General features: G+C 40.9%; 1 protein-coding gene and 1 long non-coding RNA gene across 3 annotated transcripts; one reads left to right on the top strand and one right to left on the bottom strand.

Moving 5' to 3' along the window:
- Positions 1 to 279: 279 nt before the first annotated feature.
- On the top strand, positions 280 to 12,195 carry EI24 (EI24 autophagy associated transmembrane protein). 2 transcript variants are annotated; one of them, XM_039872778.1, is made up of 11 exons: positions 280 to 417; positions 2,245 to 2,355; positions 5,348 to 5,493; positions 6,073 to 6,133; positions 6,966 to 7,032; positions 7,556 to 7,680; positions 7,992 to 8,111; positions 8,648 to 8,759; positions 9,629 to 9,740; positions 10,149 to 10,223; positions 11,176 to 12,195. In XM_039872778.1, the coding sequence occupies exons 2-11, from the start codon at positions 2,314 to 2,316 to the stop codon at positions 11,336 to 11,338; spliced, it is 1,023 nt and encodes a 340-aa protein (XP_039728712.1). In that variant the 5' UTR covers positions 280 to 417; positions 2,245 to 2,313; the 3' UTR covers positions 11,339 to 12,195. The 2 variants fall into 2 exon arrangements, with proteins under 2 accessions (XP_039728712.1, XP_039728713.1); XM_039872779.1 differs by lacking the exon at positions 280 to 417 and adding an exon at positions 3,180 to 3,237.
- LOC120610462 (uncharacterized) lies at positions 10,365 to 14,426 on the bottom strand. Its single transcript, XR_005654941.1, has 2 exons — positions 14,297 to 14,426; positions 10,365 to 11,868 (listed from the first exon to the last, which is right to left on the bottom strand). It is a non-coding gene; the product is annotated as an uncharacterized LOC120610462 (long non-coding RNA).
- Positions 14,427 to 14,634: the final 208 nt, after the last annotated feature.

Below are 14,634 nucleotides of genomic sequence, written 5' to 3'. Positions count from 1 at the left end.
CCTGGGCGGCTCCATTAAGGATTCAACCGACTTTCCAGCGGCCCTATGCATCCCAGGAATTCCCAATGCCGGCGCAGTACAAGCTAACTCCTGCGCCGCTGCAGCACCGCCTCCTTAATCCCGGAGGATCCATCGCCGACCGACTTCCCACCGCCCCGTGCGCTCCGGGCATGCCCAGTGTGGGCGCATCTTGACCCCGCCCCCTCCGCCGCAGCGGCCCCGCCCCCTCCGCCCTGGGCGGCTGGGCTCGGCGCCCGCCGACTTCCCACCGCCCCGCGCGGCCGGTGTCTACCTAGTGCGGGCGCAGCGGCCTCGGCCCTGGGAGCGCCCAGGCGGCAGTCCTCGGTCCGGCGCGGAGGAGCCGAGCGGCCTGCGGTGGGGCCGGGCTGGGCCGGAGCCAGGCGGCGGAGCTGCCGGGTAGGTTCAGGCTCGGCGGAGCCAGGCCACTGGCGCGCTGCAGGGCCCTGGGAGTAAGGGGTGTATGGTAGGGCGATGAGGGCCAGCAGGGCCCGAGCACAGGGTCTTGTGGTTGCGGGAATGGCTCCAGGAGGGACCCCCGGCCGGAATGTGCGGGCAGGAGCTGGCCCAGGTCGCAGCCTGGGGAGAATGCCCAGGTGCGTTGCGGCTGTCCTTAGCCTACGTGGGACCGAGGTGAAAAGTGGGCAGCTCCGCGCCTTGTGCCCAGCTGTGGTTGCAGAGGGAGTCCATGGTTTTCAGTCAGAATTGCCGAGGACCTATAGAGAGAAGCGTCCAAGGCACCTGGAGCCAATCCGCGAGCCGGTGAGAGTGAGAATGCTCGCCTTTCCACTCCTTCGAGTGGATCTGGCCGCTTTCTGTTTTCCAGACTTGAGTTTCGAGGCTTAGAAATGAAAGTGCAGGGCTGTGCCTCCGTAGATGCCTGAGAAGTTCTAATGACTGTGAGGCATTTAGTGGCCAGGTGTATTTCCAGAGGTAAGAGACATTTTGTCCGTGAGATGCTCGGGGTAAACAACAATCCTCTTTGCGAAGCTGGAGTAAAAAGTCCAACTGAGGGTTAGAACACCAGAGTTTTCGAGTTCCCGGTAGCCTTTCATTTGCTGTAGTCTTGGGTAAGCCATTTAATTTCGGAGACTCGGTTCCTCCATCTGCAAAATGATGTGAACCAGACTAATCTTATTTCCTTCTAGCTCAGTTGGAGGGTTCTCCCTGCGTTATTCAGTCTATGTGGTCTCAAATCGTGGCAGATTACTTTTCTCCAAGTCTCAGCTTTTTGTCAAACCGGCAATTCACCAGATATTCCTGTAGGAAGGCTGCTAGGAACTTCATGTGAAATTGAAATGACTTGTCCTTCAAAGGCCACCGTTGGTCAGTAGTTACCACTTGGTACATGCCACTTGGTACATGCAGAGCCAGGTGTTAATGGCCATGGTTCAGATAACACAGCTGTTCTACTGGACTAGGACTGACATATTTCAGAATCTGTCAGTGCCCTGTGAGAAATCCAGAATAAATGATTGGCTTCCTTAAACTCCCAAGTTAGCTCGTTCTGTAGTGGGATTATGTTTATGGAGAAGTTAAGTTTTTATTTTCATGTTTATTGCACTTTATACTAAAAAAAAAACCTACAAAGATTTTAATATTCTTAATTTATAGAAGAGGAGAGTAGCTGATTAAGAGTGAATTCATGATAGTCTCTACAAGCTAGGGTCTTGTGTATCATCATTGAGCATGTTATTATACACTTGGTACTGAGTTAGCTATCACTCTGAGCTGGCTTTTTGTTTGTTTTTAAGTGGGAGTATTAACAGAAGTTTCTTACCCTAGAAACTGGTCTACCTGAGGTGAGTACATCTGTGTAGGATTTGACCTAAGGAGCAGATGGTTCATATGGTGTGTAGGTTGTCTTTCTCCTGCTATATTCCTTTTCTTTCAGTTCTGGGTGACAGTAGCCCAGTTGGGTCAGTAAGGTACAGTTTGGTAAGGTGGTTGTAGGTCAGGGAAAGTATACTTATATTTTGAAATTTGAGGTTTTAACAAGCAGCCTATGAAATTCTGTCATTTTGATTTGTTTCAAATTGAGAATACCCTAGATTGGTTTAATCACGTTTGAGAACTTTAGAATCCCAAGTTCTAGTATGTAAGGGCTAAAATCTACTCACTCCTATTAGAAACATATGTGGAAAATAGCATCATGTAGAAATTCACATGAAATTACTTATCTTTAAGATAAATATTTCATCCCTATTATGCTCCATCTGTTTTCAGGTCCTTCATGATGAAAGATTTTGAGACGCTTCTCCCTCCTCTGTAGTTGGTAGTTTGGGTGGTGAAGAGATGGCTGACAGTGTCAAAACCTTTCTCCAAGACCTTGGCAGGGTGAGTACATCAAGCCATCTCTTGACCCTTTTCCTGCGGGAATTGACTATGAAATCCTTTAAGTGTTTTGGAGTTTATATCCTATTTGTTGGGTCCTTCACATACATGTGTTTCTTTGTTTTTTTAAAAAAGTAAAGTCACATACAGGTTTTTATTCTAATCCACACTGCTCAAGAGATACGTATTACCCTACATCTTGCAGAAGCTTGGTAAACCTGTCTGTCTAGTGAGTGTCTCTGGTATTAGAACTCTAGTCAACTTGGCTCCAGAGACCTTTTTTTTTTTTTAACTTAATTTTTGAATAATTTTAGACCTACAGAAAAGTTACAAGGTAGTACAGAGTTCCCCTGTATCCTTTAGCAGGTTCTGCTATTATTAACATCTTCTGTAACCATGATACATTGATCAAAAACTAAGCAATGAACATTGGTACATTAGTGTTAACCTGAACTACTTCATTTAGATTTATTTAGAGAACCTTCTGCTCGCCCCCATTCTACAAGGTGCAGATGATGATGCTCTAGGAAAGTGTCCCAAAAGATCTGTTTAGGACCTAGTTACCCAAATTTCCAATAGTATAAAATCCTGTTATAGTGAATGTCTAAGGTCTGATGACCTAGTTGTAGCCCCTGTAGCTATAGTCCCAGAGCAGGAGAAAAGCCAGTTCTGATTGGGGGTGGGGGAGAGGGAGAGGGGAGGTATTCCTCAATGGGAATGTTTAAAAGTTTATTACCTTAGAGTTAAAGGGGAATTGAAAGAGATTCTTAGAAAGGCCACAGAGACTTCATGCAATGTGATCTACTTTTAATACCTTTACTTTCTAGCCATTCCTGTGTGATATAATTTCAACCCTGGATCAGTTCTACAATGTACACTTTACAGGTTTGTCTGCCCCACTAGACTGTAAATGTCTCAGAGGTAGGGATTCTTGTCATCATTCTAGCACATGTTAGGCCCTTAGCCATTTGAACTTAACTATCAAATATTTAAACTATTTGTAGGAGATTGAGAAGTTAAAAGCAAAATAAGACTAAAAATTACTCAGGTAAAAGATCAAGTGCACACTGTGCCAACTTATGCTCCTATTGATAGTTCATAAACTTGCTCATTTCTCTGTTCCTGAGTAAAGGAGACTAAAGAGACATGACAAACTAAATACAACATGTGATTCTGAACTGAATTCTGATACTTGAGGGGTAAAAATGCAGTCAAGGGCATTATTGGGACAAATGGAGAAATTGGAATATGGACTGTAAAGTATTTCGATATTAAATTTCTTGATAACTGCCTTGTGGTTATATAAAAGAATATCATTGTTTTTAGGATGATTAGAGATAATCCTGGCAATTATCTCTAAAGTTTGTTTTAGTTAAGAACAATAGGTGAAATGCCACCTTTGAATCCAGTTCACTATTGCTTCTGGAATGCCTTTTTGTGCTGCTGCTTAACGAAGTTGAATAGCCCAGTGCTACCACCCTACTTTGGACATAAAACTGTTGAGGCACTTATGTAAACTATAATTTTTTGTTGTTTACTTGTATACTTTTACTGCTAAGTTATGTTTCTTGAGCATTTCCGTATAGCCAGTGTTTAGCTCATTAAAGATGCTTAGTATGTGGGTGAGTGGATGAGTGAATGCAGTTCTTTGAACTGGGTGATAGGCAGTTCTAGTGTTTGTAGCAAACAGTAACCTTTCTGCTATTGGAGCTCTTCCAATATGGTTGGCAAGTGCCTCTGTCACTGTTTTTATAGACTTAAGGGCCCTCTCCTCCATCACATAGTCTTTAAGGACATTCTCCTCCGGCTACACTACCATGTTGTTTGTCTTATTGGCATGTTCTTTTCCTATAGCTTTTCACATTTTTTTATAGTAATTATTTCTTTGAGTCTTGCTCCAACCTTGGTCCAGCCCTTGTCCTTTCTAGAGACTGATGTTTAATTTACCCTTGTATCACTAGTTTAGTACAGGATATTGGTCATACTGTAGGCATTTGATATTGGAAGAGTATAAAGGAAGGTTGTAACTTGGCTTTATAGTATTGATAAGTGTATAGGAGTTGGAAAACCACTATTTTGCAACCATTTTATTCAAGATTGGTTGGGCCAGAATTGTCAATGGATGTAAATTTAGGGGAGGGAACTTGAGCAGGGTATTTGGATGGTCTCAGAAGCGTTTGCCCACAGATTACTTATTAGTTGCAAGGGGGAAATGTGCAACTCCACAATGGAGAAGCTGGATAACACCTTGAGTGAGTATGTAAAATTAACATCACCAGCAAGACAGATATCGTGTGCCTCTGAATGTAATACCTGAGAGTGTATATCATCACTTATGTAATATTCCTGTCAAAAATATATAATCTGGGTCTAATTTGAGGAAACAAACCTGAATTGAGGGACTACCACAAAGCAACTGGCCTATATACTTCAAAAAGAAAGGTTAAGGAGCTGTTCCTGAGTAAAGGAGACTAAAGAGACATGACAAACTAAATACAACATGTGATTCTGAACTGAATTCTGATACTTGAGGGGTAAAAATGCAGTCAAGGGCATTATTGGGACAAATGGAGAAATTGGAATATGGACTGTAAAGTATTTCGATATTAAATTTCTTGATAACTGCCTTGTGGTTATATAAAAGAATATCATTGTTTTTAGGAAATACACAGTGAAGAATTAAAAGTAAAGAAATGTGATATAGCATCCTACTCTCAAATGATTCAGAAAAAATGTGTATATATATGTATGTAAATAATTATGGCAAAATATTAATCTGGTGAATCTGGAGAAAAAGGTATTAGGAAGTTCTCCATTCTTGCAACCCTTCTCCAAATTGGGAATTATTTTAAAGAAAATATCAAAGTTCTCTTAAGCCATGTAGCAAAATAAATAAAATGGTTTCCACTGTGATTTCAGTTTACCATATGTAACTTTGGAAAGTATTCTCTAATCCATAATCTTCCCTCTTTAAAAATAATACTCTTGTCTGTAGGGAATCAAAGACTCCATCTGGGGAATTTGTACCATCTCAAAGCTAGATGCTCGGATTCAGCAAAAGAGAGAGGAGCAGCGTCGAAGAAGGGCAAGTAGTGTCCTGGCTCAGAGGAGAGCCCAGAGCATAGAGAGGAAGCAAGAGAGGTAAGGAGTGGAGGCTGGTGTCAGAAATGTCTGAGCTCCCTTCCGGAAGGCGCTTTAGGAAGTGACTTATCCTTAGTGTACAATTAAGATCCTACATCGTGACTTGTAGTTTTAGTACCCCATTTTTTTGTTTTTTGTACTTTCTCCCCCAAAAATATTATAAGTGATTTTTTTTCCTCCCATGTTAAATTAAACTAGGGTCTAGCAATAATCCTTACTCAAAAGCCATGGTATTTTTTTCTTTAAATCTGAATGGTGAGTAGAGACTCACGAAAAAATTGTTTGGATTGATTCATACTTCTAAGAGAGCCAGTGTGGAATTACCTATTGGTTGAACCTCAGACATCCTCTTTTAATCTTCTCCAATCTGGGATTTTAGAAAATACATTTTTGTTTTAAGAAAAGCTGCTTCTTTAGAAATATTTTTAGGCTTTTCTCATTGACATTAGGAGAACACTGGAATGAAAATAAGTGCTGGAAAAGTAATACCAACAAAAGATATTAAATGGAGAGCTACTGAATGACAATATGGAAATGGCCTATATGCCTAATAAGCTAAATACATGTGGTCTTTTCCAGTGAGCCACGTATTGTTAATAGAATTTTCCAGTGCTGCGCTTGGAATGGCGGAGTATTCTGGGTAAGTTCTCTTTTCTCAAATTCCAGGCATCTTATAAGCATCTTCAGATTGTCACTATGTGGATAGTTCTCAACTGTTTTCTTTAAACTGAGACCATAGTAGCTATCACTGCTGATATGTACATAAGACCATAAGTCAGGATTCTGTGCAATTGCAGTGATTTTATTCCCACTCAGAACAGTTGCATGTAGATAAAAGGATAGCCCTGAATATATACTTTTAGTATTATTATTTTTAAATGACCTATTCAGAAGTTTTAATGTTATAGGTAACAATTCCTCTTGATAGTGTCTGGACTTTTTGGCTAAGAGCATCTATGGAGGATCATAGGGGAAGGACAAGTGGCCAAGGGCAAGGTTTCCCCCTCCTCTGGTCATAGCAGTCTACTAAAATTGATATGTATTGAAACCCACATTAGAAAAGGTTGCCTACAATTTACTGAGAACCAACACAGGCTTAAATGAAATCGACGTACTTTGAGGAACAGGTAGTTAAATACTTCCTTTGACTTGGAATTCAGTATAATTCAGGTTTCCTTAAACATTTTGTAGATGTTTTTAGATGTTAACTTTAATAAAATATTAGTGTGTACTTAGTATATGCCTGTATTTTGTCCTGAATACTATTCAAAGTGTTCTTCTATGCCCCTAAAAGTTTTTTTATAGGCAATGTCAGGTCTGTAACCCTGAGTTGAAATATTGGGAATAGAAATAGTTCCAATTTTGGTGCCCCTTCAGGCCTTCTAATTTACTAAAGGCACCTCCATCTGGAAAATAATTACACTGAAACAGGAAGGGTTTTTAATGATTACTTTATTGCTTCTTTCCTTCAGTTCAGTCTCCTCTTGTTTTATCGAGTGTTTATTCCTGTGCTCCAGTCAGTAACTGCCCAAATTATTGGTAAGTATATATGGTGCTGTCTGCCTGGAATGGAGATGGGAGGTCGTTTCCTGTGTCCTTCAGTTTATTGAACACTTCCTGTGTAACAGGAGCTTTGGATGTTTTTAACTCAAACCTCTCAACAATCCTTTGAGTGGGTATTGTTATAGATATCATTTAATGGTTGGGGAAATGAAAGTTAGTTACCAAGGTTAAACTATTAGTAAGTGGCAGAGCTGGGATTTAAACCCAGGTGGTTTCCTGTATATTGCATACTATTAATCATTGTGACATCTCAGTAACTACCAGGTAAGCAGGCTTATCTCAAGGTAAGCAGCACATATCTATGGCTACTCTGAACTGGAGTTGTGGCCAGAATTTGGTGTGTCTGTAAAGACTAAGACTATTTGAAATAGGTATATTGATGTGCTGGCAAGAAACAGATGTGTGTGGGGTCAAGGAGGGAATAGTCATAAACTAGGGGTTCGGTCTTCTGGCCTTTCATTTCTGCAGTTAAACTAAAAACTCTTTCCCTCTTTCTTAGGTGATCCATCACTACATGGAGATGTTTGGTCGTGGTTGGAATTCTTCCTCACGTCAATTTTCAGTGCTCTTTGGGTGCTCCCCCTGTTTGTGCTTAGCAAAGTTGTGAATGCCATTTGGTTTCAAGTAGGTCCCGGGCAGAATGGAGACTGGGCCCTATAGCATGATGGGTTGACTGGCAGATTTCAGCCCGTGAAGTTAGTAGCCGTAGGGAGCACTTTCACAGCTTTAACTTTTCTTGATCAAGCAGCCAGTGGGTGATCTTTGTGCTCTTTTAAAGGGAATAATTATCTCAAGTCACTGGAGCATCTCATTCCCAGATGTCCAGGGGCTTTTCTCACCTGGCAGGTCTAAGGGCAGATCAGTGGCCTTAACTTTGGGGATGGATATTGAGGCCATTTAATTCCTGTTTTGGTAAGTTACTTTCTCCATTACAGGATATAGCTGATCTGGCATTTGAAGTATCAGGGAGGAAGCCTCACCCATTCCCTAGTGTCAGCAAAATCATTGCTGACATGCTCTTCAACCTTCTGCTGCAGGCTCTTTTCCTCATCCAGGTGAGTCCGGCTTGGGCATGTGGGCAGATTATAAAAAAAAAAAGTTCACTAGAGGGAGCTTCACAAAGATGGGGTATTGCATTTGTACTTGGGCAGATAAGCTTTATGGGAGGTAATGTTTATACTGGGACAGATACACTTTATGGGAGGTGATGATTTTCTGTATCGTTCCAATTTTAGTACATGTGCTGCTGAAGCGAGCACAGGAGGTGGTGATTTTTATTTAAATCACTTTTTTTCAGGGGGAGGTAGATGAGGAAGAAGAAAAAAATTAAAATAATTTCTTCAATTAAAATAAATAAAAATAAACCATTTTTTTTTTCCACAGAAACTAGAAAATTTAAGTCACAAAATAAGAAACATGAATTTACGTGCACTTCCCTGCCACCCTGGCCATTTTCCACTCTCCTGCTAGTCAGAAACCTGAGAAGCAACTGTGCGGCTATCTAGGCAGAGAGTGATGACCCAGAGTGGCAGGTGAATAGTGTTAGGTCTCAGAAGCTTTGGAATTAAGATTTTCCATGTTTGTTCTTCAGGGGATGTTTGTGAGTCTCTTTCCCATCCATCTTGTTGGTCAGCTGGTTAGTCTCCTGCATATGTCCCTTCTCTACTCACTATACTGCTTTGAATATCGTTGGTTCAATAAAGGTAAGTCCATCTCAAGAAACTCAGAACTTGGAGGCCCTGTTTGGAAATGCTGCTGCTAAGCAGACTTCTTAAAACTATTCAGTGCTTAGGCCCTTGGCAAACCATCTTTGGCAAGAGGGAACTTATATTTGGTTTAGGGGGTTTAACCCTTAACTCTGATGCTGGAAGGTACAGCATGTAGCATTACCTTTATGGTGCTTAATGTGATGTAACTCTGAGCCATAAATAAGTATGAGTTATTCTGAATTAGAGAAATTTGATGTCAGAGAAATTTGACATCAGTACATTCAGATTTTTTTGGATATTTTAAAAGCCCTTGGCATGTTTGTCTGGGTGTATATGGTTGAAAGAGGATAATTTCCATAGCAAGGGCCCCCAACTCCCAGGCCATGGCCTGTTAGGAACTGGGCCACACAGCAGGAGGGGAGTGGCTGGCCAGGTAGAGAAGTTTCATCTGTTTTTGAAGCTGCTCCCCAGCGCCAGCATCACCGCCTCAGCTCTACCTTAGATCATCAGGCATTAGATTCTCATAGGAGCACTGGTCCCTGGTGCCAAAAAGGTTAGGGACCGCTGTTCTATAGAATGGTTGCCTTTTTGATATCTTGCTTTGTTTAGGACTGCTCTTGACCAAGGATGCTGGTGTTGTAATTCATAATTCAGTTAGCCTGCCAGCTTTGAAATTGTGGTTATTATAAAATTTGCATAGCAGCTTTATAGGAGATTTGGGCAATTTTGAACTATATTCATTAGCTGTGTTCTAAATGGCAAATCTGTATCTAAAACCCAAACCTCAAATAATTTTTCTATCATGTTTAGTCATTTTACTAAAAGGAAATATGATTTTTAATTGTACTGGCTCCTTGTTTTAGGAATCGAAATGCACCAGCGATTGTCAAACATAGAGAGGAATTGGCCTTACTACTTTGGATTTGGTTTGCCCTTGGCTTTCCTCACAGCAATGCAGTCCTCATACATTATCAGGTAATTTGGCTGGAGGGGCTGGAAGGGAACTAGTACAAATAGTGTAGGGAGCATCTTCCGGGTACCTGGTTCTGTGCTAGGCATCCTGCATTCTTATTTGGCCATTAGAAAGTCAGTAGGATTTTTCTCTTTGACAGATAGTCATAGACATTTGTCAGTTAGCATTAACATCTAGTCTGCAGGGTCCTATATGCCATATTCTTCTATGTTGCCTCCTGGAGCAGTGTTAAATATAGACAGTCTTAGAAAAATCCTATTTTATTTTTTTGAAAGATGTGTTTGATTTATTAAGGGTTTATCAAGCCATGATATTAGCACTAGAGGCAAAGGAATTTTGCACTAAAGTCATGGCTGTTATGAAGGTGACTAATTATTTGTTCTTTTTTACTTATTTGTTTATTTTTACAGTGGCTGTCTCTTCTCTATTCTCTTTCCTTTATTCATTATCAGCGCCAATGAAGCAAAGACCCCTGGCAAAGCGTAGTAAGTATTAGCCAGTTGACTAATTGTATACTAAGTATTTAGTATAAGTATACTAAGTATTTCTGTGTAAAGGGGATTAAGACTACAATGCCTCAATTATGTAAATAAGACTTTTTTTAAAAATAACCTTTTACATTCCAGGAAAACATTAACAGAGTTTAATGAGAAAAAAGCACTTCTTGGATATACCCCCAAATTTTCCATATATTTGTATATATACACACATGCACAAGTGTTTCAAAAATTTATATATTTTTAAAATTTAACAATTTACTAAATAAGGCACTTGTAAACACCTGTAATTAAGCTCATTTTTGCAAGAATGGCCAATTTTTTAAAAAAGTATTGGCCATGTGATCTGGCTACATGAGTTTATTGATGATAGTAAAACAAAGTATTTTAAGATGAATCTGTAGCAGTAATACTGGCATTCCAAAAGTTTTATCACTTCCGAGAAAAGGTCAATCTCTGATCAGTTTTGGTTAAGTCAATGAGGATACACAGATACTAGGAATGTCAGATCTGTTTGGGATTTTGCATGTTCTTGCTGTTCAGCAATGCTCAGTGTGTGTCAAGAGAATTGACTTTCTCTTAAAACTGTCTTGAAAATGAAACACATACAGCATATGTCTTCAGATATAGCTTGAAGTTTGTGCCCAAAGTCAGCTATAGAAAAGTGCTTCTCGAGTCAGAATTAATCTGAAATATAACTTTATTTCTGTTAAGCTACAATACTTCAGATGGTGGTGTCCACTGCATTCATGATAGCGACAGGACCCAGGGCATTCCTTGGTTGCTGCCTATTTAATCCATGTGTGTAATATCTGTACTGCCTTGATCAAATTTCAGTCGTCTTATTTTCCCATATTTTAAATTTAATGTGGTCAAACTTAAGTTGTCAAATAATTCTGATCAACTGGGGATCTAACAAGTTTGGTCTTTTGCCCTTTAGCCTTTTCCAGTTGCGCCTCTTCTCCTTGGTGGTTTTCTTAAGCAACAGACTCTTCCACAAGACGGTCTACCTGCAGTCTGCCCTGAGTAGCTCAACTTCTGCAGAGAAGTTCCCTTCACCACATCCATCTCCTGCCAAACTGAAGGCTGCTGCAGGCCACTGAGTCATCTGCCATCCAGAGGGGATGAGTGGGATTGGGAGGAGGCTGTGCAGCTCTTTTCTTGTTCACCTCCCCCAACAGGGAAGGCAGGACCCACTCTGCCAAGGGCCCTATGCATATTCCCTTCTCTCTGAAGAATTGGGATTGTTTCTGGTGCACGGAAGGCACAATCTTCCTGATACCAATATGTGGATTTTTAACACCTGTGAGTCTGAAAGGACCACATGTTTTTCTGCAGCTCTTTTCTAGCATTTGCCAGCCCCTGTGCCTGGACTGATTTGAATACTTTTTCTCCCGGTGCCATTTACCCTCCCACTTCCTCTTCCTGCCTTCCACTACCCTTGGATGAATGGATTTTGTAATTCTAGCTATTGTATTTTGTGGACCTGTTGTTTTTGTTGTTTTTCTGTGAAGCACATATATTGGATGTGGGAGGTAAAGGAGTATCTCAGTTGTTCCTGGTCACTCCCTTTAAAATAGCCATCACTGTCTTGTTTCTTGTAACTCAGGTTAGATTTTGGTCTCTTGCTCCACTGCAAAAAAAAAAGCCTGAAGAAACAGGACAGGAGAAAAGACCTCATAGCCAGATCTGCTGGGTTTTGAGGAGTGATTTTTCTTCCCCTTGAAGGGGAAAAAGCTTTTTTCACTGGTACATGTAAAGTTCCCCAACTTCAGGGAGGTACCAATTTTGGACAAGTGCCACTGAAACACAGAATGCTTAGAGAACCTGAACTTTTAAAACCCTGGAGATCTGAAATTTACTGTCAGCCACTGTGGGTCTGTCTGGCATTTCAAAAGAATATTGGGTGCTGCAAATAGGAACTGAAGGGGTAAACTTATTAAACTCATTAAACTTGTGATTGGTTGCTGTTTTCCTGTCATTTTAAAGAGACTACATATGGGGTGGGGGGAAGGGGACAGATGTCAAAACACTTATATAATTTTAAAATGTCAATTAAACTTGAGCTGGTTTCCCACAAATGTTTAATGGTTGAATTTACAAATCACCACATCAAGAACCATATTCATGGAACCCAAGACTTTGTCATGGGTAAATTTGGTTGTAGTGTTTTGAGGGATTAGTTGTGAAAAATGTTCCCTGAGGAAATTTAGATTATGTAATTATGATCATATTAACATCTTGGAAAGAATTTAGGATTATTTGTTTTAAAGTCTGTATGTATATCTCTCATGTATTCATGAAGGGAGGGTTTCTTCTAGATTGCCGTGTATTGAACATTTTCATTAGGGAAGAGATTATTTTGTTGACAGAAACGTTCACTGTGCAAGACAAAAGGGTTTAAAAATCACTGCCAGGAGATGTAAACCAAGTTCAAGGTACAGCGAGTTTTCAAATAGTGGGCATCTTGGAAGTAGGCTTGTGCACAAAAAATTGTGAAAGACATGGTTTAAAATAAGATTTACTTCCCGTACTCTGAAATCTCTGGTCATTTGTCAATACTATTGCAGAGAACTGACAGGTTGATGTGCAGTGGTTTGAAGACCTCAGTATTTCATCAGCTGGTAACTGATCATTGATTACATTATTTAAGTTTTAAAAATTAGCTTAGTTATTTAAGTGGCCACATCTTTGCTACCTGAAATTTGTATGTGTACCTAGTAAGCTGGTGTTGGAGGGAGGCTGAGTGGATGATGGCACATGATTTTATCCTAGCTATAGAAAATGTTTAATTTAAGTGGTTGGAAGTGAGGAATCTGCAGTTTTATTAGTGCAGTTGAGAGGCCAGGCCTGTGGCATATCTACAATAGAAATGTGGTAACAAACACATGAGATAATGTACACAAAAGCAGCATAAAAGAGATAAGTAGATCAGGAGAGACCCAAAAGCTCCACGGGAAAGACATGACTCCTACAAAGCAAGCTAAAAATAGCATTATTTTAAGCAACTGATGGAACAGTAAAAACTTTATCTGAAACAACCAAGTCAAAACTTTTAGTCCGATAAATCAAGAGAAAGGATTAATCGCTATACTGAATTCAGGTATAAACTCTCAGTTTATGGTAACTATAGAAACGACCTTGCTGTCTTGACTGGTTTTACTTAGAGATGCCTTTCCCTATCAATTGGTATCAAAGAATTACCCTAAAAATATACCTACATTTTAAACTTTGTTCTTTAGTAGTACATTTTGACTTCTGAAAAAGTTGACTTAATTTTACCACCTGGACATTTGAACATATTCCCTTATAGAAGCATGTTCAAAATTTAAAAAATTAACGAGAACCCCATCTTAATGTTCTTGCAAAAGTACTTTTTTTAACTTCAAAGAATCTTTAATTCCTCCTCCCCTTTTATTAAGGAAGAAATCCAAAATATTTTGAAGAAGCATTTACTTGAAGTTCTGCAATACTTTCAGGTTCAGCTTGAGTTTCCTGTTAATAAAATTACATTGAACACATAAAAACAAAACAAAAAAGCAGGTCTACCGGATCAAACTTCTTGGGGGTAAGCTTGATAACGTGAATTCTGAAAAATACACACGATTCTGAAAACAAGATTAAAATGGGCTTTCAATAAGTTTTGAAGGTTGTTTTCCTGCATGGAGTTGACTGCTTCCCGGCCCTCAGGAACATTTTTGGGGCGGGGGGCGGGGGGTGGGGGAGAGGACAGCTTTCGCGGCCTGAGCTGGTACAGCACGGCAGCCGCAGGTGGGCTGTACACCGCCGGGAGGAGGACGACCTCCGCGACCGCGGGTTCCTCAGCCTATCGCCCCTTTAGGCCAAGCACGCAGTCAGCCATTCAGGGACTGGAAACGAAAGGCCTCGCGAGGCTGCAGGGCTCCTGTCAGCCACGGGTTCCAGGAGCGCCGTCGTAAACGGCTCCTGAGCCAACAGTCCGAGAAGAGACGGTCTGCACTAGGAAGCGTTTGCGTTTTTACTGATGACAGAAAATTCTCTCTTCTCCTTTAACCTTAGGTTAGGTAATGATTAATTTTTACCTTAGAGTAACTCAGAAGTGGACCCGAGAGGTTTGTAGTTTCGGCTGTTTCTCCGCGTAGTTTCCGCTTCTGGTCACGTGACTAGGCCTCAACGGACCGCGGTGGCACCCCGCCCACGCGACTTACTCGCAGTCCGCGGACCGACACGTCACTCCTCGGCCCTCAACCAAACTGCCTCGAGCACTATCTGGCCGCGCTCTCGCTCGCACTAGTGGGCCAATCACAGCCCGGCAGGAGCATAAAGTCCCACCTCCTGGATGCTAAGTGATTTCTGTAGTACCCACTTAAGAAGTGAGAACGCAGCTTCAGCCACGCCTCTGGATCTGACAGACAGCTCT

The sequence above is a fragment of the Pteropus medius genome, unplaced genomic scaffold (assembly GCF_902729225.1).
Source record: "Pteropus medius unplaced genomic scaffold, Ma_sr-lr_union100, whole genome shotgun sequence".
NCBI classification, from domain to species: domain Eukaryota; kingdom Metazoa; phylum Chordata; class Mammalia; order Chiroptera; family Pteropodidae; genus Pteropus; species Pteropus medius.
The sequence above is the reverse complement of the archived record's forward strand: the minus strand, read 5'-3'. Positions and strand labels throughout refer to the sequence as shown.